Raw genomic sequence first — 27,266 nt, 5'->3', positions numbered from 1 at the left:
AAGGGAAGAGCAGCCCGGGAAGGGAAGAGCAGCCCGGGAAGGGAAGATCAGCCAGGAAGGGAAGAGCAGCCCGGGAAGGGAAGATCAGCCCGGGAAGGGAAGATCAGCCCGGGGAGGGAAGAGCAGCCAGAAAGGGAAGATCAGCCCAGGAAGGGAAGAGCAACCCGGGAAGGACAGAGCAGCCCGGACAGAGCAGCCGGGCATAGCCGACGGTCCGAGAAGGGCAGTCAGGGAGCTCAGTATCGTCAGGGCAGACGACGGACTAGACCCGATTGATAGGATTTCCTGTGGACTAGGATTGCTTTACTAGAGGTACGAAAGTACTATCCGAGATATCCTGGTCGAGTATACATTCTTATATGTGTTGCATGATTATTTGCTGCATTGATATATGTCATATGATGCATGCTATTATGTCACGCTTATTGCTGCATATTACATTTCATCTTGAGCCGTATCTCTTTCGAGATAGCCTTTATTGTTGAGCTGTATCTCTTTCGAGATAAGCTATATCTTGTGGGGCCGCTCAGCCCTGTCTTGTGGACGCATGGACACCGAGAGTACACAGTGGCCGACGGGTCCGGAGGGCTTCGGTGATCCGGGACATTTTAGGTCCACGTCTGATCTTGTAGTGGATGCAGTGACCCAGAGGAGTACCGCGCGGCACTATCCACTTGGCGCCTCTAGACTGAGCATATTGAGATCTTTTGTGACTCCTGTTTCTTGACTACCCTGGTATCATATCATAGCATGTGCATTTCATATAGGCTTGTATACTCATGCTTTTGTACTGGGCGTTCTTATCGCTCACGTCCTCGGTTTTGTTTATCTTGGACATCCCATTCCCACGGGACAGGCCTCAGGTTGGATGGCTCAGGAGGAGGATGAGGAGGACGTTGAGTAGCCGATTGAGTTAGTTCTTCAGTACTGTTTTGTTTCCATATGGTTGTACCGCATATTTTCATTTTAGTTCGAGTTGTTCTGGATTTAGATTAGGTTGTATAACTATCGTTTGTTGGCCTTTTCCGCAATTATCTCTGATTGTTATTAATTAAGTTAATTGCATGCTTAATTCTTGATTAGTAGGTGATTCTGGAACGGGTCACGACAGGTTGACCAGTCACACAAATAAAGATTTGTGAGATCTACTTTACGAATAAAGATCCGTGAGACCATCTCAATATCTACCTACTCTTGTTTGTAGCTACACAATATTATCTTTCTATGTTTTCTTTATTTTTGCAGAAAAGTTTATTGTATTTTTCTTTACTTTGTTGTTGAGTGTTTGTTTTAAATAATAGATAAGTTTCTATTTGTTTCATGCTTTTCAAAATAAATAAATAAATCTAATAAGATTTGATGGATTATCAAGTGCATAATAGAAAAACAAAGTCGTATTCGATAAAAATGTATATTTACTAGGGAATATATAATGAATATGACTATTTTTCATAGTTAGCTACATATTCAAATTAACTTAAAAATAATATTATGTATATTTTTTATACTTATGAAATATTCATGTGATGGAATTAATTACTTATATCTGATTTTAAAATGTTTTCAATCGTCCTATATCACAATCTACCCAACACATGAACAATAATATTAAAGTTGATTTTCCTGAATAATATTACGCAACAATTAAAATACCACACAGGAAAACAAAAATTGTACTAGAACGGGTAGCTGACTATGATCGATGTCTATTAAATTATTCCTATTTTATTATGAATTGTGGAATTTTATGTTTAATGTTAAGATTAAACGTTTACCACTAATGCTAAAATTTATAGCCATCAGTCAAGCCACAATTTTATTTTTTTTATATTGTTGTCAGCAAAGAATGCACTACTTAGATGACCTTTATTTCCGTATACTGGTGGTGACAGCACAGAGTGAACTTATTTGGATGCCGATTGGTCGGTTTGTTAGGCAAATGGGTATGGAGATGTGCGTGTCGTGTATCTGCAGGTGCTTTCTAATATCCTTTAGAAATCGGCATTATCATTTTCCTACCGATAGTCATGTCTCATCAGAGATAATATTACTCATTAAGATTTAGCGTCACTTTTTTACTGTCAACCAGATCAAGTAGTTCAACGTCAGCATCTTGACGCGTGGGAACTCTACAGAAGATCACTCATTTCAGTATACACTCACAATATTCCCAAATAAAAATGTGGAACCTCATAATATTCAGATAATCTATTTTTTTTTAAAAAAAAATTTACATGGAATGTATGTTGCACAGTAAAAATAATAATAATCGTAATTGTATCACAATCAATATTTCAACTTCTATGTTTTTAGGTAGATGAATGGCATGTTATCATAAAATATTTTAATATAATATTTTCTACTCGATAACTAAATTTATCATTGCGTTACATCGAACAAATACAATTATACATCTAATCGCATATATTAATTACATTACGTACTATCAAATTAAACTGCCATTCTCAGATTAAGCGACTTCTTTTAGAAGCACAGTAAATTAAACTTTCCAAGAATTATAATATATATGCGCATCCCCACAAAAGTGAGGAAAAGGCTCCCCTTAGTTTCAAGAATGGCGGAAAAATTTAGGCAAAAAGAACGAAAATAATCTCCAGGTTCATCGAAATTTTAAAGTTTGGCGAATATTTTCTTATATTACAGAAAAGTTAGGCAGCGGTAAAGAATGAGCAATTTATGAATGTATTGTTCGGAGCCGGTGATTAATAATTATAAGATTACGTAAATCATTAGAAGAACGAATCAAACCTCGCACTTCGAGGAGTCCACAGTGAATAACTTATTTTAATAAAAATATGTTGACTTTGTAGTTTTGAAGCTTCCTCCGTTTACTGTAGACTATAAAATTAAACTACAATTAAAGGACTGGTTGATGGTTAATTTTTTTAAGTACGAAATTAATTAAGACTTGATCAAGTTTAATTTTACGTACTAATATGTACGAAGTCAATTAAGAATATTTTACAAAGTAAAAATGCGAGACTGCAGGAATCGATCAGCATTAACTGTGCAAATGGTTTACGGATTCAAAACAAGCGTGAATGTTATTTTTGGTTGGCTTTATTATTTAATTTTTTTTAAAGAAAATCGCAAAAAAAAAAAAAATTGGTTTGGAGAGTATTGAAGGTTGTGAACGATCTTTTGTAAAGAATAACGAAACTTTTTATTCTGTTTCATGACATATTTATAGACAAGCTATTGATAATTCCACTTTATCGTTATGTTTTGAGAGTTTCAATTGCTTGTCAAGTACACATATATTCTCATTCTTGAAGAGAAAGACTATGATTTCCATAAAGAACAATCCACAATTTCAAAAAGAGTTCAATCAATGCGAAGTTGAAGACAAATAATGTTCGTCAAGTGGAGTCTATTGAATGTGTTCGTCATATAAGCGTTACTAAAAAGAAATGTGTATTTTATTTGAATAAGTCTTGTACGATTGTAACAATATTGAAGTTTAGTGGATTTGCTTGAACAATCTTCTATCTGTGACAGAAGAGTTAATTGGTCTGAATTTCTATATATATATGGATCATACCAATTTATTTTAATATTTTGTATACTTATAATTAAGTAGATTGTTTTATCGAGTTCTTTATTAGATAACGAATACATGTACTATTAATTGATTACTCGATCCACAAAGCAATGTATTATTCCATTGATTAGCTTGATGCCTGCTGTATCAGTTAATATAAATATTTAAAATAATATGGCAGCACATTAATATAATTTATAAAGTACGGTATCAGGTATGGCCGTATGGGTCAAATTTTGACAAATTCGAAACAAATGGCAAGTTCATATTGGGTTCGTGGAAAACATCAAATTAAATGTGTGGTTTGACGAAATCAATAAAACAAAGCACTAATTCTTCCTGAAATAAAATAAACTGCAAGTGCAGAACTGGTAAAAATTAATAATATGTGTCATTTAAATTATTTTTGCTTAATATCTTGAATTTACAGGCAAATTATTGCGTTTAAACCTAGAAAAGATCATATGACGTAATGAAATTACTCCCATAAATTTAAAATATTCATGCATATTACATATATAATAAGTTAAATGCAGTTGAACCTAGGTGATTTTTGCTAATCAATTAGTTCTTGGAGATTGGGAAACATGTTAGTGGGCTACAGATAACAGATATTACAGTACGAAATTCAACATCATTTCAATAATACATTATTTAAAAAAAATGTATTATATTTCTTATTTCTTGGACATAGTCGAACAATATGTATCGATAAAAACAAATTTAAAATAAATGCAATATACTGCTTCTCATCATATAATATATATAAAATATCTATAATGAGTTAGGTCACAAGATCATAAGTTTACGACGAGTTATAACAAATTATAACAATTAACATATCTCCTAATTAAAAAGTAGAAGTTCTTTTGGTACACGAACAATCGGTATATTGACAAATTGATATATAAACTATTGTAGTTGATTTAATTTGCCCATTATCCAACTGAAAAAGTCATTTTTAGCCCGAGTTTAATTAAACAAAAAAACGGAAGGATTAGCGACGCTTTTATAAAAACCGTCGCTCATTTAGCGACGGTTTTTATAAAACCGTGGCTATATAGCGACGGTTTTTAAATAAACCGTCGCCTTTTAAATTATAGCCACGGTTTTATATTACCGTCGCTACAATAGCCACGGTTTTATAAAACCCGTCGCTATATAGCCACGATTTCTAAAAAACAGTCGCTATTATTGCGACTGTTCCACACACCCGTCGCTATTTTGTTCAACGGGTAAAACAAAAGCGACGGTCTTGTATCAAACCGTCGCTAATATAGCGACAAATTTTCATAAACCGTCGCTCAATTAAACAGACGACGGTGTAATTAAAACCCGTTGCTATATAGCGACCGTGTAAAAACCGTCGCTTAATTTAATAAGCGACTGTTTTGCCACAGTCATCACTATATAGAGACATTAAAGAAAAACCCTCGCTATACTAGCGACGGGACCACAAAACCCGTCGCCGATCTAGATCAGCAAAGGTTATGCAAAATCCGTCGCCGATTTGGATCGGCGACGGTATTTCTAAAATCGTCGCTATATAGATTAGATTTTTTTAGCCCGAGTTTAATTAGATTTTAAATCCAATTATTTTTATTAAATTCAATTAGATGCAAATTTTATTTTTCAAGATTATTTGATTGAATAAAATTATATTAAAAAATTTTATAATTATTAACTAATAAATTATATATTCAATTACAGTACATAGAAAAAAAATGGTAAATACACATTAATTTTTTCTATATCTATGTTAAACTTATTTTGGTATTATAGTTATATTAATAAAAATTAACTCAATAATTAAATCATTGATATGTAGAAATATATTTTAATTGATAAAAATATAATAAAATATTTTTATTTTTAGATTTCAATTAAAATACAAGTCGAAAAACAACAAAGTTTATTAGATATATCAAAACCAAGTGGCATAGGTTTTCGATCGTCAGAACCACACATATATTATTAAAGTCGGAATCAATTAGTTTATTTATAATAGTTTCATATATCATTAAGTCATTTACAATAATCCATACATCAATTTCTCAATAGCTCGTATATTAATTTGTCAATTTCTCGACATTCATTTATCAAAACACTTTTTATTCTTAAAAAAAAACTTTGGCGGGACTAATCTTAATTTGTTATTCCTACATACTATTTTTTTTACCAGATGTGTCCATTCGATGCCCATATTTGATCTCTCAATAAATTAATATTTGATATATATTATTGAATACCACCGACTCGTAAAAGTGTAAAACTAATAATAATTTAATTCCTCCAACAACTCTCTCAATTGAGCAAATAACAATTATATTTTATGTGACGAAACATTTTAGAAACGAACAAGTTCTAGTACAAATTATCTTGTAGCAGATATAAACTAAAATAATTTATTACGATATATGGTTAAAAGGTCTTTGTGATAATATCTGACCGATCAACCACTCAAAAATCATAGCTCAATCATAATTGATTTAATTATTGATATTAATAATCAGTAATCCATTTAATATTTAATTTAGCGACGAACATAAAATTTTACAGATTTTAAAATTATGAATCTAGAACAATTACATTTTCAATATATATTCGTCGTCTGATAATAAACATATTATTATTTACATAATTGATTATTTCATTTAACAAAACATGTTTGGTACATGGACCAATTAATTTAAGACATGTTGATTTTTTTCCTATTTCCCTAAAATAAGAACGTGTAAAAACAATTTCCATCTTTGACATAAAATTACAAATTTTATCTATTTACCAAAAACATAAATTTTGATTCATTAAAATAATTTTTTTTATAACGATAAAACCCGCATATGCTACCATTCATCAAGTAGTGGGTAAACCACGGACTAACAAATGGGTTCGCTCAATCATATATAATATAATTCCAAACACGATATTGTAGCTTTTCTTGGTCACCTAATTAGAATAGAGAATTGACAATCGTGTGCAAAATATTAAATTAAATTTGATTTATATATAAATCTTTCATGACAAATCAATCTAATTTATTCAGAAGAAGATAATGCTTAATAATTTTGTTGTTAGGCATGAATCGTTGAAAATATATATTGTACTGATTTGTTCGATGAAAAATCCACAAAATATTGTATAATCATTTTTAGGTGCATCTATTGTGGTTGGCACATGACAGGACCATTTACTCGGATCTAAATTAAGGGATTTTTTGGAATAACTTCTACTTATGGTAAAGTGATTATTTTAGAGATTATAAATAAATGTGTGAGAATCAAAAACAGATAATGCGTGAAAATAAAATTTCAGAACTAATACAAGTTAAAGTTGAATGTTTGGAAAAAAATTACTTTCAAATTTATTTTTTAATAAAATGACTGACAATAATATATTTAACACTTATCTATTTTAATTATCTAATTTTTGGTACTCACATCATCAACAATCAGTCTATATATACAATTGTTATTGAATTTTGAAATATTTTGTATCAGAATTAATTTACCTTTTTTATAATATGATTTTGAAAATATATACAAGATTGATATAAACAAATGAAAATTTATGTAAATGCACAAAATATGTTAATATATAAATTATGCAAATGAAAATCATAAAAAATAAAAATATTTTTTATAAAGTAATTGAGGGCAATTGTAATATATGACAAGTTTTTTAAGCATATAAATGTGAAATTATAATTTAAAATCATTATCAATTATCAAAAAAGAGAAAACAAAAAAATATATCATACTTTTGTGTTTTCTTTTTGTTGTTAAAAATTACTGAAGTTGAAGTAGAAATAGATATTCATAAATACTCAAAAGAACTTTTATCCAACTAAAAACCAAAAAGTGCTTCTATAGACTCTCTCAAATACTCCTTAAGATTCATTTGGTATGAGAAGTTGAAGATTTTCCCCAACTATTTTCGTTTTTAATGGAGTAATCATTTTATATATAATCTAGAACTCGCTTTTTCAAATTTTGGATCCCTTTCTTTCTACTTCTGAGATCGACTGTGGACCAGTAGGAGTAGCCAAATCAGAAAATAACATGATTTTGAAAATGGGAAGTCGACTCTTGTGTTTGGTGTGATAATTGTTTATATATCAATAGAACGATCGTAACGTGATGTTTAAGCTTCGACACAATTTAAAATATTTAATTTCTACCTCTACTGTTAAATATGACAATATTTTGTCAAAATGGTTTGGATATTAATTTTGCGAGTGAGTCTCATGTGAGACCGTCTCACAGGTCATAATCCGTGAGACGGGTCAACCCTACCCATATTCACAATAAAAAGTAATACTCTTAGCATAAAAAGTAATACTTTTTCATGGGTGACCCAAATAAGAGATCCGTCTCACAAATTTGACCCGTGAGACCGTCTCACACAAGTTTTTGCCTAATTTTGGACATTGATATCATAAGTAAATTAATTGTTTTAAAGACTAGACATTTGTGCCATCTGTAAATTAGGTGCTAAAATTGACGTACATCTCTTTGCATACATAAAAGGACTTGGAACATCCATGAACTCTCAACGTTCGTTCATTATATTTTAATTATTTAATTAATGAATTTGACTCCGAATATTTTAGTTTCACTCAATTATTAGTTAAATCAATCACAGTGTCGGCATATATTTGTGTATTGCTTCTACAAAATTTAAATTGTATATGAATTTCCTTTCTATAATTTTTAATATTTGGGCATGTTAAATAAAATATCAGATGAAGCCTCGGATTTTGGTTCATATAATTAATTTTCCCTCCCGCAACTTGTTTTTATCACATTCACTATTTTTTTAATAAACGGTCTTATGAATCAATTTTGTTAGATATTTGAGTCAAATAGAAAAAATATTACTTGTTATGTCAAAAATATCATTTTTATTGTAAATATGAGCAAAGTTGACCTATCTCACGAATAAAGATATGTGATATCGTCTTACAAAAACCCTCTTACTCGATAGATATATGACAGGTGACATCATATCTCGATGTATCGTTGCTTTCGATAGGTACTGGGAAAATTACAAATCTATATTAATCAGTGGAGAACGAGTTTCTGGGCTACAATGGTGAAGATGTGCGAGTTACCCATGATGGTGACGACGCGGACAAACGTTCGCTTTACGATATGGGCCCATTTTATATGGTTATGGACTTCTTTCTCGATTTAGTGGGGTTGGGATTCAATTAGGCCAATTTTATGCTTATACTTGGCACTTGATTTTACGGCCCAAATGAAAACTATATCAACAAAGGACTAACACTGGCAGCCTAGTACAAATAATGGTGGTCAAGAAACATTTTGGGTCCATGGTGTTCGAACCCAGTCGTAAGTTAAATTTGATTTATCTTGATTGTTGTTATTTCTTCTTCACTTCAGTTTGTGCCTTGGGTTGTACATCTTATATCTGGCATTTCATTCTAATGGTTTTAGTGAACTTTTCAAATTTCACCAGGCCGTTTTCCGAAGGTACCTGTGCCCCGAAAAATAATATTTGTCATTCTCCCTCTTATACAACGGGAACAGATCCCTTGATCTGGTAGGTGACAAGCAAGTTCTCTTCCTCATTTTCTATTTACATTTTACAATTGTTGAATATTCGGCCTACCAATTGCATTCTTGTTATGTTACTAGCAAGGACATAGTTGAGGCAGAGATCTGGATAGCAGGTCTTAAGACATTGATATCATCTAGCCAAGCCGGGCATTCAAAAATTGATGGATGGAGTGATGAAGGCCTATATTTTGACGTAAAGATAATTAATGACCTGATTATTTTGATGGTGGACGATAACATTATTGGTGAATCTGTTGTACAGATCGCTTGCGGGGGAATATCACGTGGCTGTGTTGACATCAAAAAATGAGGTGTACACATGGGCTAAATGAGCTAATGCGAGGTTGGGCCATGGAGATATAGAAGACAGAAAGATACCAACATTTCTCAATGCACTAAAGGATCATCATGTTAAATCCATTGCCTGTGGTACAAATGACATTGCTGCTGTATGTAAACACAAAGGGGTTTCAGGAGTCGAGCAGTCCCAATGCTCTGCATGTAGACAGACGTTTGGTTTCACCAGAAAAGGCACGATTGCTATAAAATTGTGGTATAGTACACTGTCATGCTTGTAGTTCACAAAAAACCATAAGGGTTTCATTGACACCTAATCCCAGCAAATCATATCGTGTATGTGATTCTTGTTTTGCTAAACTAAGCAAGGTGGCTGAAGCTGGGGTAAAATGCCGGAGAAATAACACTGTTCCACCTCTTTCTACAGAAAACAAGGAAAAGTTGCATAAGGCTGATTTTATTTAGATTGGAGAAATCGGCTGTTCCATGTAGCCTTGATTTGATCGAACAGTTGGATAAAAAAGTAGCAAAACAAGGGGAAAAAGCCGATGCAGTCTGTACAAATATCATCGAGTTTGAATTCAAAGGCGTATCAACCTTGTCAAGAAAGCGTAGTCCTCGATGATCTGCAACACACCAATATCAAGACTTTCTTCTTCGAAAACAAGTGCCGAAAGTTTGAAGATCAACGAACTTATGAATCAACAAGTGAATAAATTGCGAGTTGAGCTACAACCTTGTCTCCTTGTCTTATTATTTTATTAATATATGTGAAATAAAAAATAAAAAAATCTGAGGAATACCGTAATGTATAATATATTTCATATAGTTTTTCTCCTAGATTAGATTGGTTGTTCTTTTGTTGTTTCCATCTCAAAACTTTTGAATATTTTATGATTCCTTTTGTGGTTGAATTCTTCATCTCGAAGAGAACTTTTTTTTTTGGTAAAAAATCGTCACTTTCCAAGTGAATAGGCCCGCCTTTAGGTATGTATTATATTTGTAGTCAAACAAAATGTTTTCTACCAAATGGGCATTCCTGCCCTGCGTATTATTTTACTGTCATAAAAACATTGCTTGTTACATATTGAACAGTGATTGCGATGTAATATTACAAGAATGAATTTTTTAAAGTGAAAAATGTATTGATATCAGCAAATAAAAAATATCGGCGTCATTCATGATACATGTTATAACGTATTCGATATAATATATCAATCTTTTAAATTACTTATTTTGTTGTAAGACAAATTTAACAATATATATCATATTAAATAAAGGGTTTCGTTGTTTCATATAATAGAGTTGGTCTAAGGGATAAGAAAAACTACTTCAATAAAACGATCCACGCGAGATTCTGGTTTCATCAGCAAAAAGGAATAAAATAGCAACAAACTGAAGCACGAGTACTGATGCTGATTATTCGGGTAAAATATTGAACAAAATTATTGATAATTACATAAACCATTTTGACAAAATTTTACATCAAATTTACTTATTTTTGCTCTATTCTCATTTTCTCCTGCCCCCGTTCATTTTTCTTATAGCTTGTTTGATATAATTAAGTTTTGAACTCGATATCTCATCTCAAATCTGGGACCTAAACCGTTGTCATGTTATGTGTTTTCAGCATACAAAAATCATGAGAGAGGATTAATCGCTTTAAGCTTTCCTGTTAATGTCTATATATATATATATATATATATATATATATATATATATATATTGAAATTTTTTAATAAATTACTAAAATCTCTTGTCACTTCGCCTTTTAATTTTATAGCATATAGTTGACTGAAAAAAGTATACATTATTGTAAACTTTTGTTTGGCATTCGGTAGTGTGTTTGAAATTACGTAATTGGTTTGGCCGGCAGTAAATTCAAACCCGATTAAATTTCAAAGTTGCTATGTGGAATACAGAAAGAACATGCTAATTTTATATTATTTATTAAAATTGTTAAATGATACATGAAGTACAATATTTCCATCGAACAATTAATTATAATCATGGCCTGGCGGGCTGTCAGGAGCAATTTTTCACAAAACAAAAAGTCTATTTTTAAAATGATTGAAAAAATAAATATTTAAGGCACAAATTGAGCTTGACACTTCTCGATTTCTCAAGTAAAATAGAATTTTGGTATTTTAATATGTATACAGCATGGTTGCGTTTTTGTACTTGGTACGTTGGTTAATAAGGAGAACACAAGTCCTGCAACACGACGAATTATATCAAAATATAATAACAATAAAAATAAATAAATTACCAAATTTTGTCAATGCATGCATTAAATTAGCGTACGCATACCTCAACAAACCCGTATATTTAATCTGCTCTTAGAAGAATTTTAATTTATCCCAAAAAAAATTCGAGAATTTCGAAAGTAAATGGAGCACAAAGCAATGAAATGCGATACAGCTAATTAACTAACAACAGAGAATTTCTGTATAAATTAAATGGTCAATCCCTTCTCATTTAAAGAAGCATTATAATAGCAGAGAACTTGTGCACATGATTAATGATCGCTTATAAATCCTTTGTATATTTTTTCCCTACAATCAAACCACCAATTTCCAAAGTCACATACCTAATCAAAGAAACACTCATCCATTCATATTTACAGCAGCAGACACAAATATTTCCTCTTCAATCTACTTCCTTCTTGAAGAGGAAGAATAATATATATTCAAGCATGTATAAGAACTAATAATATAACTACAGAATCTTTTAACTGTAAGTAAATATGCGTATCGTTTTGTGTGTGTGTGTGTGTGTGACTTCAAGGTGAACGGTCTCGGCCCTGCAATCCGATATCATTGTGCCTCTTGGAGGGAGCAGAAGGCGGTATAGGGACTCCTTTAGGCAAGAACCCCAATAAAGTGTTTGGAGAGATCATATGGTTATGATGAGTTTGAGGCTTAATCTTGGAGAATTGTGTATGTCTAACCCCATTTGCATGGTGGTGGTGATTAGCAAGAAACATGAACACATAAAGGAGTAAAATGGGGATTTTTTGAGATTTTTTGCCCATCTCAAATGGGTGCGGAGAGCATATGAAAACACAAGATTGGGTTTAATGGGGGAGAAGTGGGAGAAAGATTGAAGTTTAATATTTTTGAGATGGATGGTGAGCGGTGTGTGTGCAAATTGAAATAGTTTATATAGGGTTAGTTGGTGAAAGATTGTTTTGCTAATAAATGTGGCTGTGGCACCATGCAAGGATACAAAAATAAAAAGTGAAACATTGGGGAAGCTTGTGTCTGAAGTATATGTGGGAGAGGCAAGACAAAGAACAACAAGGAGAGGTGGAAAGAATGGAGGAATTAAATGCAATTTTTGTACCACAATGTTTTATCTTCAACTGAGTAACATGAAATTCAATGTGCATGCCCCATTCAATATTGTATTCCTCGGGACAAATTGGTTTTTATAAAATGCATATTTATTTATGTACTCATCCTAAAAATATTCATCAAATTAGTATGGACAACCTTTGGTTAAAATTATTGAAGTTGATATCGATTGATATATATAAATGTTATGAATTAAGATCCATACAATTATTCTCATTTTTAATACGATTAAAAGATTCTGATAATATTAATTAAGACATGATGAAGCCTTATTAATGAACGCTCTTGGTAATCACTTGATAAGTAAATAATGAAGAGTTAGAGGTTAAATTTGAGCTAGGTTTGAACGGGTCTTAGGGAAGGTGGTTCAGAGGAATGAAATAGAAAGGGGGTAACATGGAAATATCCAATCTGAGGAAAAAGAGGTGCAATGTTGCCTGGTTAGGTGAGAACGTGGACCCGATGGCAGGCCGACTGTGGGGCATGCAGCAGTATACTCCCCATAAAGTCTTTAAACAAGGAAAACACATACCGTCAAACAATAAATCCCATTTAGTTACTACGTACGTACCCCGTATGAAGCTGGTAGTGGTACCTTGCGAGGGTGTAACGAAGAGTCCAATATATATAAATTATGATATTATATTAGATATGTTATTTGTATAGATAATATGTGAATTTTTAGAGTATGTTAGATATTGTAATTATGAGTAAATTATATTAAAAATATTACTTATCTAAATGAATAGATTATTTTCGTAAAAACTAATTTGTTTAACAAAGTCGGACTTCAATCTTTATATATAGTTAATTTATAGATTCAATGAACTTCCTAAAATTATATTTTAAGAATTACTCTTTACCATCTAAATGAAAATACCTTGCAAGTCGCTCAAGTAGTTCTTTACTTGATCAGAAAATTTTAAATTTTTTATGATTAACCCAGATTTAGTATTATGGATAAAAGCCATGCATGCACATTCTAAAATTAAAGGGAAAATTAAAATAGACCATCTACTTTTCGAGAATATTGGCAAATAGACCCTCCAATATTATTATCGGAATCAGTGTACGTAAAATGGAAATGTTATAATTATTATTCAAATGATGAGTATCAATTATTGAATTTAGCAGCCATTTAAGAATAAGACGTAATGTGCATGCATATTATCAAGAAAAGAATCATGAATTATGAATTATCCTTTAATATACAGATTAAGAAGTTGACTAATACGTATAATTGATAATTATTATTATATGAACAATGCTCTTCATATTCTTGAATAGCTGTTTCGATAGAGTACGATCGATGTGAGAGCCCAGCCCAAAGTTTCCCCAAAGCCCAGCCCATTTGTCTTAAGTAAATAAGTTAAATAAATAAATAAAAGAAAAAGAAATGATAATTACGAAATTCCTTTCTCTCTCCCCGACTGCATCCGCCGAGCTCTTCTATTTCTTCAACATATTTCGAAATTTCATCCTTCGATTTTAGCCGCTCCGGTCGCCGAAAAATTACAGTAAATACATATTCGGAATCCTCTCGACGAGAGCTATCCATTGATACCGAAATTTCGCAGAAAACTCACGGTTCTCGGAAACCCGTCGGAGACCGCCGCCTGTTTTCGCCGGAGAATTGGGAAGAAAGCTTTGGTTATGCTATTTGAAGCTTGAACTCGAAGTTTTGAGCACGTTTCGAAATTTCAGCGGTATATTTCGGGATTTAGGGTTTTGAATTTGGGTATTTTGAATAATTCTAATTCCAACAATTGATATATGTTATATTATTGATTGTAGGTGAATTATTGAGTCGATTCGAGGTATTTATCGACTTTTTCAGAATTTAGTTGCTGAATTTCGAATTTCAGATTTATAAATTGGGATATTTCGACTCTTGAGCTATGCATGCACTAGTCGGACACTGTTAAGATGTTGTGAATTGAAATTATAAGTTCTGGAAATTTAGTGTGAATTTTGGAATTAATTACGATAAATTCCTTGATTATTTCACTAAGATAGGAATTGATGTGCAATAAATAATTTTGCCACAGGATTGGAGTTTCGAGAAATATTTAAGATATTTTGTGGTAAATTAAAGTCAGTTGAGGTACGTATGAACCGTTTTCTTATGACGTCTATAGCGATGTGGAATGACGTTAAGTATATTGTAATGAGTTGTTGCGTGCTTTATGTGCCTCTGTGAATACGTGATTGCACTCATGCATTTATTTGAGTTGATACATAGCATTTCGAGCCTTGACTCCGTTGATTGCTATCATTGCTGATCTGTTGAGATGTTGCGTCATCTTTGGATGCGAGTGATAGGATAGATCACTCCTGACATCTTATCGATGGAACGAGTGATAGGATTAGCACTCTCCTGATGACTGCTCGAGGACTGACCGGGTCGCTACCGGACCCTCGATGCTACGTGCATGGATGAGCGGCGGCATGCTATTACGTTGCTGCAGTCCTGGCACGGGTGGCCACTGTTTCTGTTGCTGATGCGTTTTATTGGACTCCGTTTTGGTATCCGTTATTTCATTGTTACCGACACGCATTGCATTGCATATTATGACATGTTACTTGATTTTATTTCACGTCAGTTATAATTGTCATAATTTTACTGGTTCGTCGTACTGGGGCCTGACCCCTCGTTTCTTTTTATGCTGTGGTTGTTTTTGATGCCATAGCAGGTTATCCAGGAGGATTTGACGCGTCTGGGGGAGCGTCAGGTAGAGGTGCCCAGTCGTCGAGTCAGGGTTGAGAGTTCCCAGATATATATGTATATTATATGGAGTCATACATTTACCGGGGAGATGCCTCGTGTAGCTGTCCTATTACCTTTACGATGTTTTGAATTGATAGTTGTGTGATCGAGCCTTGCCGGCTCTGCATGTGTTTAGTCCTGGCCAGTGCGGCTGTAGGTCGATGTTAAATATTTTGACGCCCAAATACTGTTTTAATAGTTTACCGTAGCATGGTTGGTTCCTGATTCAAGAACAAGACATATGAGAGTAGTGAAGTGAAACTCTTGCTTATCGATTGATTTTTTTTTTTTTAATGGAGGACTTCCATAGCCATTTTGATATTCCATTTGTATCCCCCAAAAAAAAAATGTATCCACGAGTGCAAGTAATAGAAAAGAGATTTTTCCTTGGGGAAAAAATATTTGGAGTTTTTTGCAAAAAAAAAATTGCATCTGGTGAGCTAATAGATATTCTTGCCAATTTTAAAATAAGAATTAAAGAGATAGGTGTCTTATCTCTTATTTTAATTATCTATAGTCCCTGAAGTTTTTTATATCTGTTAGTGGAACGTGCAAGACGTCTAAGAAGGAAGCCTCTCCTAGAGCAGGAGTGGACGAAATGGAAGCGAGAATCTCCATCCTTTCCTTAATAAAAAAATGAATTAATCTTTTATGTTTTCGATCCGTTGAAATGCCACTTTGGTTGAGAATTGAGATATATTCAAGAAGTATTCATGAACAATTGATGGAATGTGGTGAGGCTCTTCAGCTTCGTCCACATATATATATATGAAAGAGGTTCTTTCATCAGGCCAACTTTAATTAATAAAGAGATTCGCGTCTTCTCTTATTCTAATTATCTTTTGTCCCTAAATTTTTTTTTATAGTGGTTAGTGCAATGTGCAAGACGCCTAAGAGGGAAGTAAATAACCCAAAGTAAATCAACACCGCACAGCAAAGAATGTTGGAGGCTAAGGTCATCTCCAATCCAAGACCAATTTAGCCTATGATACGCTAACAAAGTTACAGTGTTTACCGTTTCACAAAAAACCAACCTTTCGAAATAGTGTTACAGCAAGATAGCGTGTCTACCTCGTCCTTCTGTTACGAAAACACGCGCACCACACCAATAAATCCAGAAGGAAGATCTTGCTTTATTATTCCTTAGCGGTGTATGTCCTTAATTTTAATATTCATGTGGGTGGTAATTGTTTGGATTCAGGTGAACGAGGACAAGACTTCTTGCTGGGTTTACATTGCCCCAAGCTCACGAGTCACGAATATACAAAATCCGAGTATGCACCTTTATGTGCTTAAATGTGAGATAGTTACGAGCTTTGAGTTTATGACAAAAAATTAAAGTTGGAGTTGGTCTAGGATTGTCTTTGTCTTGTTAGATAAGCATTAATGAATACATTACATGAATTTGCCAGTTTTTCTTGAATTTAAGTGCAAGCATACTTAAGTTGATTCCTACCTCCTGTAAGTAACCGGGGATTCAAGTTTCTGAAAAGAGTATCATTGATTTGTTTCTTTATATCCTCTATATACAGACATATAATTTATTGTTAGAAGGGAGGTCAAGTTTGGATTATTGAACCAGAGTCTATAAAGTATGAACAGTTGCATATATTGAGCTGAATGGATTCTTTAATTTACTGCGTCAAACTTGTTGAGTAGATCTCAAATGACTGTTCCATGTTTGGTGTTAATGCATTGTTTCATCTCATTCCCTGCTACAGATTAGTATATTGGACTTGTGAATACAACAGAACGGAGGCTGTGTGCATAGAATAGTGGGATCCGTTGGGGATATGTTATGTGCAGTCAATACATCTTCATCTGGTTACATTGCTACTGGTGGAGCGGATCATAATGTGACTGTTTATGATCCTCTCAGGTTTGTGGGATTGTCAAATACCTGAACTAAGAATTGTCCCATGAAATGAATATTATAATGTGCCAATGCTTGGATTAACGGTGAGCCATTTTGTCCTAAACTGAGTGCAGATGGTCAGCTGTGGCCAGGTGGCTGAACTGCTCAAAATACGAGGTTATCTGTCCCTCGTGCATTTTTTTTTTCACACCTCCATAGTCGTTGCATATATGGAGTCTCTGTAACCATTGCACTTTGCTTCGTATCTTGTAATAGTGACATTGGACATAAAAGACTTGTTATTTTATACAAGTATTTTAAACATTCTATATGAAACTGTTTTGGCTAAAATTTGATTGACTGGCATTTGCTTGTCCCCTCGTATTCTGCAGATTACTGGACTTGCTTTTCCATCAGTTGATCCTGATCATATATATGTGCAAGGGGTTAATTATGGGTTAGTACTTTTGTGATAGAATGGACCTCAAATTTTGACATCATATTTTTGGTAGTCGCTCCTTCACTATGTACTATTGGTCACACTTAAAATGAAAATTGTGCGATAGATGTGTTTTGTGAAGGCGACAGAATTTTCCAAAGATTACCCTGTAATGATCTTTGATAACAGATTGATTTCAACTTACTTTGTAAGTGTTCTGTGGACTATGGAGAGAGCAAGAAATCATTTTCATTTAGGGGAGATTCGAACTGGCTTGGATTGGCAAGGTTTTTTTTCCTTCATCACCGTGACCTGATTCTCTTTTAAATAAACGTGCATAAGCTATCATATCTGATATCCCAAATGTGTCAGCATATGCAGAAATTCGTTATAGTTACTACTTGTGGTGCAGTGGAAAATGACTACGCAAGCAGAGTAGAACAATTTAAAAGGGGCTGTTTTTAGTTTCTTGAATTCTGATTATTGTCCATTTCTACTGCAGAGTTCCCATAGGGACGTTTTAGCATGCACCCGATTCAGGTAGCATATTTGTTGCTGAAGTGTCCTAGAATGATGTCCTCGACACTGGAGAAAGCATCTCTAAGTAGCTGCCCCTATGCTTCATCTCAAGTTTTACAAAAGAATCAATGTTGCAAGAGCAAGAGTATCCCAAACAGTCCCAAAGGATCTTTAATACATTGGATTGTATTAAAGATCTTTATCATATTATAGTGAAAATTTCTGGGTTTGTTACTAACAAATGTGTTGCTTTCTGGTATGGTGAATCGTCAGGTGGTTGAAATTGGTCATGATGATGGACCGGTCGAACTTGAACATTTCAAAGTCAGAAAATTGATTAAATAAAGCAAAGGTAAAGATCGAGTGCCATCTTGCCGTGGTTGTCAAATTTGATACGGGCTCACTTTTAAATGACAGCTAATGTGCTTTCCTTTAGTTTGGTGAGCATGCAACTGAGGTACAGCAGCCTATGATTAGATATAGGCATTTTATTATGAGTTAATTAATTAAATATACTTTCATTGATTATTCGTTATTATTCAAACTATTATGCAAAATAATAATAACTAAGATTGAATGTCAACAGCAGTATTTGACGTGCAAGGGCAGTCATGGACACAAGTCATTGCCAATACCTTTTTTTTTTATTCATAATAAAAAAAGTCAAATGCATAGTCTAAATAACCTCCAAAATAAATAACATTTTTTGACACATAGTTTGTATATATTGTAATTTTGGGTATAATATAAATATAGATTCATTGCATAGGTATTTTGAATATTTATTTATTTTTTATGTTTTATTGATATTATATTTTGATAGTGTTATAAATTTTTTTTTTATATCAATTTTTGGTATATTGCTAAAGTTTTTCAAATTAGTGTTTGGATTTATTATGTTTGTTTAAATTTAGAGTAAAATTAGGAGATGAGACCTATTCATCAAGAGAAATGAATATTCTCTTCCTTTGCCAACAAGCATTCAATGCACGGTTCAATCTTCACCCCATATAAGCCACTCCTTTTCATTAGGGTTTCAAAATATCCTCTTTCGAAATTTCTCTTTCCTTCTCCTTCATTGTTATTGGATTATTTTGATCCTATAACCCACTTCTCTTATCATTGACTGTACTGGGATGTTGATTTTTTTGGCGTGCGTTCGTTCAAACTGGGTGGTTTTTGTGGTGAAGATTTCTTGAAATTTTAATGTCATCGTTTTACATTTCTATCAATTTTTAGGTATTTTTGGTGATGTTTTCAATTTGGCTTCTTCTGGGTTTGGCTTAATTTATTCCCAAAATTTTCCGCCTATTCGGTCGTGGGCCTGTGAGAGTTCAAGACACTCCCTATATTCGTGTTTCCTATCGTCAGCTGAGGTTGTGTTTCTTTTTCCCCCATAATTTATGACTTGAGCAAATTGTATTAACGTTTTGACCAAAAATCAAAAGTTTTTATCTTTTTTACTGTAACTGGGCATATTGAGTCTAAATTCCTACTGCGTGCTTTTTCAACATTTTTATTGAAAGATTCAGTCTTTCGGTTATATGTAATCTGAGAGATGCCGGCGACAGACTTTCCAGAGTCATCCTCGTCGTTATCTTCATCCTTTGGGTTTTCCATTTTAAGCATACGCCGTTATCAGGTCCACTCCATGGAGTCTCCACACGAAGCCACTGGTCAAGAAACCGAATTTCTAGCCTTCCAGAGACAAGTAGCCGAAAGATTCCAAGATTTAGCGGCAGCAGATTCCGATCAGCTGCTCTCGATCCCATGGATTCGAAAACTTTTAGACGCATTCCTCTGCTGTCAAGAGGAATTCAGAGTGATCGTCTTCAACAACAAGGTCTGTTTGAATAGGCCTCCAATGGACAAATACATTTCAGAGTTCTTTGAGAGGAGCATAAAGGCTTTGGATGTTTGTAATGCTCTCCGTGACGGGATTGAGCAGATCAAGCAGTGGCAGAAACAGCTGGAGATTGTTTTGTGTGCGCTAGGTAACCAAAGGAGCATTGGAGAAGGTCAGTTTCGCCGTGCGAAGAAGGCGCTAATTGATTTGGCGATTGGGATGCTTGATGAAAAAGAATCAAACACGGCTGTCGCACATAGAAACAGATCTTTTGGTCGCAATAATGTACAGAGGGAGAGGCCTTTTGTTCATTTCAGGTCACTCTCGTGGAGCGTTTCAAGGTCTTGGTCTGCTGCTAGGCAGCTCCAAGCAATTAGCAACAATTTGGTGGCTCCACGAACAAATGAGATTGCATCCACCAATGGACTAAATGTGGCTGTTTTCACTATCAACTATGTGCTTCTATTTGTGATGTGGGCGCTAGTGGCAGCAATCCCCTGTCAGGACCGTGGCCTTCAGACACATTTTGTGGTGCCAAGGCAGTTCATTTGGGCTGCTCCAATTATTTCCCTTCATGATAGAATCTTGGAGGATTCTAAGAAACGGGACAGAAGAAATGCTTGTGGGTTGATGAAGGAGATTCATGATATTGAGATATGCACCCGGCACATGAATGAATTGATTGATTCAATTCAGTTCCCACTGACAGAGGAAAAGGAAGGAGAACTGAAGCAAAGGGTTCAAGAATTAGGATTAGTTTATGAAGCTGTAAAGGATGGACTGGATCCATTGGAACGCCAAGTTAGAGAAGTGTTCCATAGGATAGTACGAAGCAGGACCGAGGGCCTCGACTCAATCGGTCGAGCAAATACTCCTACTTGATGTTATCTTTAAAGGTCATGACAGTGCCTGTTGTAAATTGGTCTTGAAAGTGTTTTATGAATCTCGAGAGATGGAATTGACTTGCCTAGAACAAGAAGTGTTGGAAATGTTATGATATCAACAAAATACCATTATGTAAAAAAATTCGGTAAAATGATTGAACTTTATGGTGTTCATGATGCTTTGTTCTTGATCTTTGCTTTTGTGTAATGAAATTATATTATTCTGTGAATTTGCTCTATCTGGTGTGTGGCCATCTTATGTGTAATGTTTATGTTACATTTTATTTGCATCTAGTTCGATCATCATGCATGATGAAGCAAGACTTCACTTTTGCCCGCCACATGTCGATAATATGCTCTGAAACACTAAATGGTACTCTAAATTTGGACAAATCTGAATTATTTAATGGGAGACTTATGTAACAAGAGATGTATGGATTTTTAGAAGAGACGAGCTGTGCGCTTTCGCTTGGATTCCACGAGTGAATCCAAAATTGGATCAATATTGGATCTCACCAGAATCATCACATATGTCCTTATGACAGGTTTGGTTTCAAACCACTATTTGAAAAGGAGCACGCATGCTAAAGCATGTGCCTTAGATGATCCACACATCAGGGTAAAGGGTTGCTGAGCACATTTAACTATCCATGTGGCTGAGAGTCACAACAAAACAATTATCAAAGGCATGCTCTACCATTTAACTAATAGCCCGCTGTGGGCATTTTCTGAAACCCAATTATTTTTTATATCATTAAATTAGTGGGTGTTCTTGAAATGATAATTTATATTTAGCCATATAAAAAAAGAGCTCTTATGCTTGTTTGCCTGCACGTTTGACGTCTTTGACAGGTGTTGGGTGAGTCCAATAACGTCACAACTTATGCCTATACAGAGTTTGACATATTTTAATCTCAGTTTTTGAATTTGAATACTTAGCGTGATGGTTCTCCCCTTTGTCTTAATTCTATTATCGTACTTTTCTGGATGAGATAAACCACCACTTGCATCAGTATGCCAGCTCGAAATGACAATGGAAAGGACAAAGAATCAAAGATATTAAGATTTGAGAGCTAAATGCAACAACCTTCTGGGTTCTAGAAGAAACATGGCTGGCATGTGGGAGACCTAATTACTGAACAAACTTTGAGAGGCCAAGATTGGCCTAGGTGTAACGACAATACAGCGCTTTAATTGCTAAAAGTTGTTTTTTGTGGGCTCGAATCAACACTGCATTTTACTCTGGTATAGCTTAAGGGGCGGCCATCAACTCCATTTCCAGCTTTTAAATTCTCATCCGGAAAATGGAAGCCCACCTAACAAGCATTCGAATTGGGCCGGCAAGACAGTTCAAGCGTTCTCTGAATAAAAATAATAATAATTTTTTTTCGAGTATATTTATCAAAGTTCTTGTACAAGTTTCTTCATGACAAGTATTTGGACAAAATTGAAAAGGGTCCAACGCAAGATAGAAAATTAATATGTAAAGATGCACAATAAATTTAATCTATGGTCATTGTGGGTAATATTTGAACTCTTTCAAATTTAAAAATATAGATACTTGAAAATAAGGATCTAGCATCTCAAATGCATGATATTGTCTTAACTTACCGCCAGGGCAAAACTTATGGAAGCAAATAATCAAAGCAACTGGCTTTTCCTCTGTTCCATTGGCACATTCATCAAAGCAAAGCATGGGTTCTTTGCTTGCTTCTATACGTATGTACACTTGCTATCTTCTCCTGCCAAAAGACATTCCCTTTTCCCCAACTACTGCGATTTCAAAAAATGGGGCTGGAATTAGGGCTCAAACTTACTGGAGTTGCTGATGAATTCACCTCCGACTTTCAAATCTCTAAAGACCGTGCTGGTCCCCTGTTCTTGTCCCGAGAAACAGAAGCCATGTTCATGCTCACTGTTCATCTCAGCGGTTCTTCCATCATTTTGTTCACTACTATTGTTTCTTTATTTCTAAAAGTTTCAGGAGCCCATATTAAGCGAGATTCAAGAAGTGGCAAACTTGCAATATCATCAATTTTAACTAAATATCATTTTTGGGAAAATTTTCACTTTTAAAAAGTAAAATGTTTTTTTTTTTTTTGAAAAACTAAATTTACAGCAATCCACACAAAAAACAGTTATGGTCCGGGCTCTAACAAAACGTTTTCAAACATATGAATATCAACTCGAGATGAATGATATCAAATACTATTTGAACAAACTCAATTACCTGCACCGCTGTAATGAACTGAATTTTAAAAAATTTCAGGTTACAAAAGAGGGGACATAAAGATTGACATAAATGAGGCCGGGACTTTCATCTCAGTAAGCGGTGAAAGGCAGGTAAAAGAGAGAGTGATGGTGGGTTGGAAAGTCTATAAGAAGGATACTGAGACAAAGGCATTCAAGAAAGCTTTCAAAATTCCTGCTACTGTGAATTTGGACAAGATTAAAGCCAAATATAATGACGATGAATCAACTTTAACCATCTCCATCCCAAAGAAAGTGAAGGGAATTCAGGGGATAGCTGTTGAGGAAGTTAAAGAAGTAGCTAAGCTGGCCAGTGAGGGGCCTGGGAATTTGCAGATTTGGGATGAAAAAGTTACCAAAAACGAGACTTCAGATCAAGAAAAAAATGAAATTACAAAATCTGGGCAGCGAGAAGATAGTGGAGAAAAGGAAGTGACTCGAGAAGAGATGCCTAAAAAAGAATCTGAATTGGTTCTGGGGTCAGGAGGAGGAGGAGATCGTCTGCAAGATGAAGTACATGAAAACGGCTTTCATGGGAAAGAATTTACTAAGAAAACAAAGAGTTCACCATCAAAACATTGTAAAGTTCCATATGTGGAAACTGAAACGCAGAAACAAGAATTGGTAAATGAGTCCACAGAGGATGATGCACGAGAAAGAATTGAGCCTGAACTTCATCATGCTGAATCTTTGGGTACAATGCAGGTGAAAAATGAAGCTCAAAATGAAAATGATCAAATTCAATATGAAGAAAGTGAAAGACACACTCAAGAAGAAGAGGTTCAAGAAACCGAGGCTGGAAGAGGAGAGGAGATAAAGCCAAAACAGAGGAGTAAAAGGTGCAAAACTTGTACACCCATTGTTGCAGCAGGATCGGCAATACTTCTGTCATTTGTAGTATTTGTTATCCATATTATCAGAGGTAAGTACCAAACTAGCAAGAGGAAAGATTGATAATTGCAGAAATAAATTATCATGGATCGTGTTTGCTTGCCATTGATGACATGTTAAGTTTGCTTAGGGACTGTAAATTTGTGCTCATATCTGTTTTCTGTAAAGACAGGTGCATAATATGCAGTTTCAGGTGTTGCAGTATCATATTGAGAGGCGACAAATATAACAGAGGATAAACAAGTAAACTTCATTTGAAAGGGTCAATTCCATCCAATAAAGATGACAACTACATTCCATAGTAAAGTTATCTAACACATGGTTTTATCACCGCCCTTGGAAGTCATTCTGGATTGATGAACTTCACTGTTTCATTTTCTCTAGCCTATCAGCAGCATCAGAACTATGTAATTCAAAGCTCGATGAAAGCTGCAAAATCCCACAACCTGCATTGCCACAAAACAAATTATTCAATCCAATAAAAAACAGTGTCATCACCTACCAAATTGCACAAGTCATTGATCTAATTCAACACAGAAAATCGAAGCACAAAAAACTCAGTATGTGTATTACAAAAATTTCCATCAATGTCCATGCTGGATAACCAGATTTTCCTGAACAATAGCAAAATAGGAATGTCTTAATAAAACAGAGCAAAGATAGTCATTGTTTTAATTTAAAAAAGAGCAAAGATACTAAACCACCCTCCTTTGATACTCTAAAAGGCAAAGGCAATGAAAGCTACAAAGTGGTATTTCTGGTCAGTAGTCAATAATCAATCTTAACATCTATGCTAAATTACATTGCTGCATAATCAACTTTTCCTAAGTTTTATCCAGTAATCCCACATTAGAGGTTGGGAGACTCGCCGACATAATTTTTAGAATCAAACAAAAAACTCACCATGATTTCAAAAATACAAAAGGCTAACAGTTTAAGAGTACCTGTTCAGGTCGTGAATCACCAGATGTAGACCAAGGACGAATAGTAGCAGAGTCAACTTCACCCGTAGGCAGAGGCACCGCAGGATTGCTGTTGATAAATGGGATGCCTTCCTCTGGCCCCATTGGGCTAATGGCAGTCATAGATGAACCGGGTGCAGGGCCCGGAGATGTGGCCTCTCGGGGCTGAAATGGCCAAGGAAATGCTGGAGACGATGCCACAACACCACCAGAACTAGGCGGGGGAGCTGCCATTTCTGGTGGCAGCTCGGGGGAGGTGGCGTGATTTTGAGGTGGTGGCAATGAGACCTTCACAGCCAACTTTTGACCTTGTTGGCATAATTTGTTTGAGCCATTGTAGTAGGAGAAGTAGAAGAAGCCGGGGCGAGAGGTGTGCCACTTCAATTTGCAGAGTTGTTCACAAATGGTTACATTTCAATATGCAGATTTAATTTTTAAACGAAGTTTAGACGATGCAAAATTATTTACACTACAATGTCTATTTATTATCCGAATGCCACTTTTTCTTATATTGTCAGAGGATTGAAAATGCCAGAATATTCAGACAATGTTTGATCTTTTAAAGGGAACATTCGCCGCTCGAATAAAAAAAATCTGACATGTAATTATTTAAAAAAATACACGCGTTACTACGCGAAAATAATTTAGTTCTAGTAAATTTTGAATCCAAGCCTGATTGTTACATTATCTTTTGACATGTAAACAACATAATTTGTCACTTCTCTGCTAATACAAACATCGGCGGCAATCAAGTTTCCCATAGGTTAAAAGTATAAAAATTCCAAATCATAATTCCAGCCCTTATTATACTTCAACAACTCGAAGTTGAATTCTAAAGATTAAAACAAGAAAATGAACGTGGATACGCAAAGAAGAAGGTGTAATCTTACTGTGTAAGATGTAGAATTGGGCTGCTTCAAGAATGTAGCTTGGGTAAAGTTACAGGCACCAAACGCTTTCTGGTTCTGGAAAATGTAGAGCTTGTACTCATATTTGTTCTGAAAAACTGGCAAAACAAAAACAATTAAAACTCAATTCTCACTTTTACTGCATCTTGCTCAGGAAAATATCCACTAGCAAAAGTAAAAAAAACCAGCTTGCGTGAGAAAAATCAAGAAAAACTTACTGACAGAGTCTCCAACTTGAACCTCTGGATTTTTCCAGTCCAAACTACCAGTTACCACTACTGTGGCAGACTCTGAGATTTGATACAGTAGAGTGACAAAAGAGAAGACGAAGATCAGAATGGAGGAAAATCCCATGAAATTCTATGGGTTTCTTTCCCTTGAAAAAAATAGTACTTAATTACTACGGTGAACACTGAAATTTTAAGTTGATGAATTTAACAAAGAAACTTGAAAGAAATGTGTTTCTGCGGGATTTAGAGCGCTGTCCGGCTTGTATAGCTTTTTGCAGTAAAGTCTATAAATGCTTGACAAGGACATTGGAGAGCGTGTAATAATAAAAGAACAAAATTCAAGTACCTTTTCATGCCAATGGTGATGGAGATTATCATTCTTAAATCATTAGTGTTGCGACTTGCGACTATAAATCTCGAGTATGTGTTTGGCAACAGAATCAATGCTTTCTTTTACCACATTTTGACGGAAAATTAAAAATCCTCTGAATATTCCAATTTTGATATAATGTTTGCTTCTCGGGTGTTTAGAAACCCAAGATTCAAAGTGCATTTCGTACAAAAAAGACATGAAGCAAAAGAACACGTATAAAATGTACAGTTTCTGATCGTGTCTTGAAGGCCTAAAAACCCAGCTTTGTACGTGGGCGATCACACAAAGATAAATAGTAAACGCCAAGAAGAAAGAAGAAATATGGATCAAAACATATACTAGAAGACGAGACAAAAAAGTGAACTTGGAAACTTAAAATGGGTTTGACTTGTGAGCTTTAATAGTTAGTGAACTTCAATCTTTTACTAAGACGGGAGTTCCAATAATTCTTGATCTCGTTATCCGTTCGATCTGGAAGACGACCAGCAATGAGGGACTGCCGGTTTCCAAGGAGCATATGCTTTCTGATGATAATGTCATCTTCA

General features: G+C 34.5%; 3 protein-coding genes and 1 long non-coding RNA gene across 5 annotated transcripts; 3 read left to right on the top strand and 1 right to left on the bottom strand.

The window, feature by feature from the left end:
• Nucleotides 1-14,181: 14,181 nt before the first annotated feature.
• LOC140816885 (uncharacterized) lies at nucleotides 14,182-15,717 on the top strand. 2 transcript variants are annotated; one of them, XR_012114673.1, is made up of 4 exons: nucleotides 14,182-14,503; nucleotides 14,592-14,614; nucleotides 14,846-14,901; nucleotides 15,491-15,717. It is a non-coding gene; the product is annotated as an uncharacterized lncRNA (long non-coding RNA). The 2 variants fall into 2 exon arrangements; XR_012114672.1 differs by having other exon boundaries at nucleotides 14,183-14,503; nucleotides 14,846-15,717.
• Nucleotides 15,718-19,340: 3,623 nt separating this feature from the next.
• On the top strand, nucleotides 19,341-21,279 carry LOC140816638 (protein BYPASS1-LIKE-like). Its single transcript, XM_073176024.1, has one exon. It carries the CDS (start codon nucleotides 19,936-19,938, stop codon nucleotides 21,103-21,105), a length of 1,170 nt encoding a protein of 389 aa, XP_073032125.1. The 5' UTR covers nucleotides 19,341-19,935; the 3' UTR covers nucleotides 21,106-21,279.
• A 1,211-nt stretch (nucleotides 21,280-22,490) lies between these two features.
• LOC140817423 (uncharacterized) lies at nucleotides 22,491-24,313 on the top strand. Its single transcript, XM_073177092.1, has 2 exons — nucleotides 22,491-23,037; nucleotides 23,377-24,313. The coding sequence occupies exons 1-2, from the start codon at nucleotides 22,896-22,898 to the stop codon at nucleotides 24,309-24,311; spliced, it is 1,077 nt and encodes a 358-aa protein (XP_073033193.1). The 5' UTR covers nucleotides 22,491-22,895; the 3' UTR covers nucleotides 24,312-24,313.
• Nucleotides 24,314-24,468: 155 nt separating this feature from the next.
• On the bottom strand, nucleotides 24,469-26,635 carry LOC140817424 (uncharacterized). The gene is made up of 4 exons (XM_073177093.1): nucleotides 26,337-26,635; nucleotides 26,101-26,216; nucleotides 25,193-25,588; nucleotides 24,469-24,694 (listed from the first exon to the last, which is right to left on the bottom strand). Exons 1-4 carry the CDS (start codon nucleotides 26,470-26,472, stop codon nucleotides 24,629-24,631), a joined length of 714 nt encoding a protein of 237 aa, XP_073033194.1. The 5' UTR covers nucleotides 26,473-26,635; the 3' UTR covers nucleotides 24,469-24,628.
• Between the last annotated feature and the right edge of the window lie 631 nt (nucleotides 26,636-27,266).

Source organism: Primulina eburnea, chromosome 16 (assembly GCF_022965805.1).
Source record: "Primulina eburnea isolate SZY01 chromosome 16, ASM2296580v1, whole genome shotgun sequence".
NCBI lineage: Eukaryota > Viridiplantae > Streptophyta > Magnoliopsida > Lamiales > Gesneriaceae > Primulina > Primulina eburnea.
The sequence above is the reverse complement of the archived record's forward strand: the minus strand, read 5'-3'. Positions and strand labels throughout refer to the sequence as shown.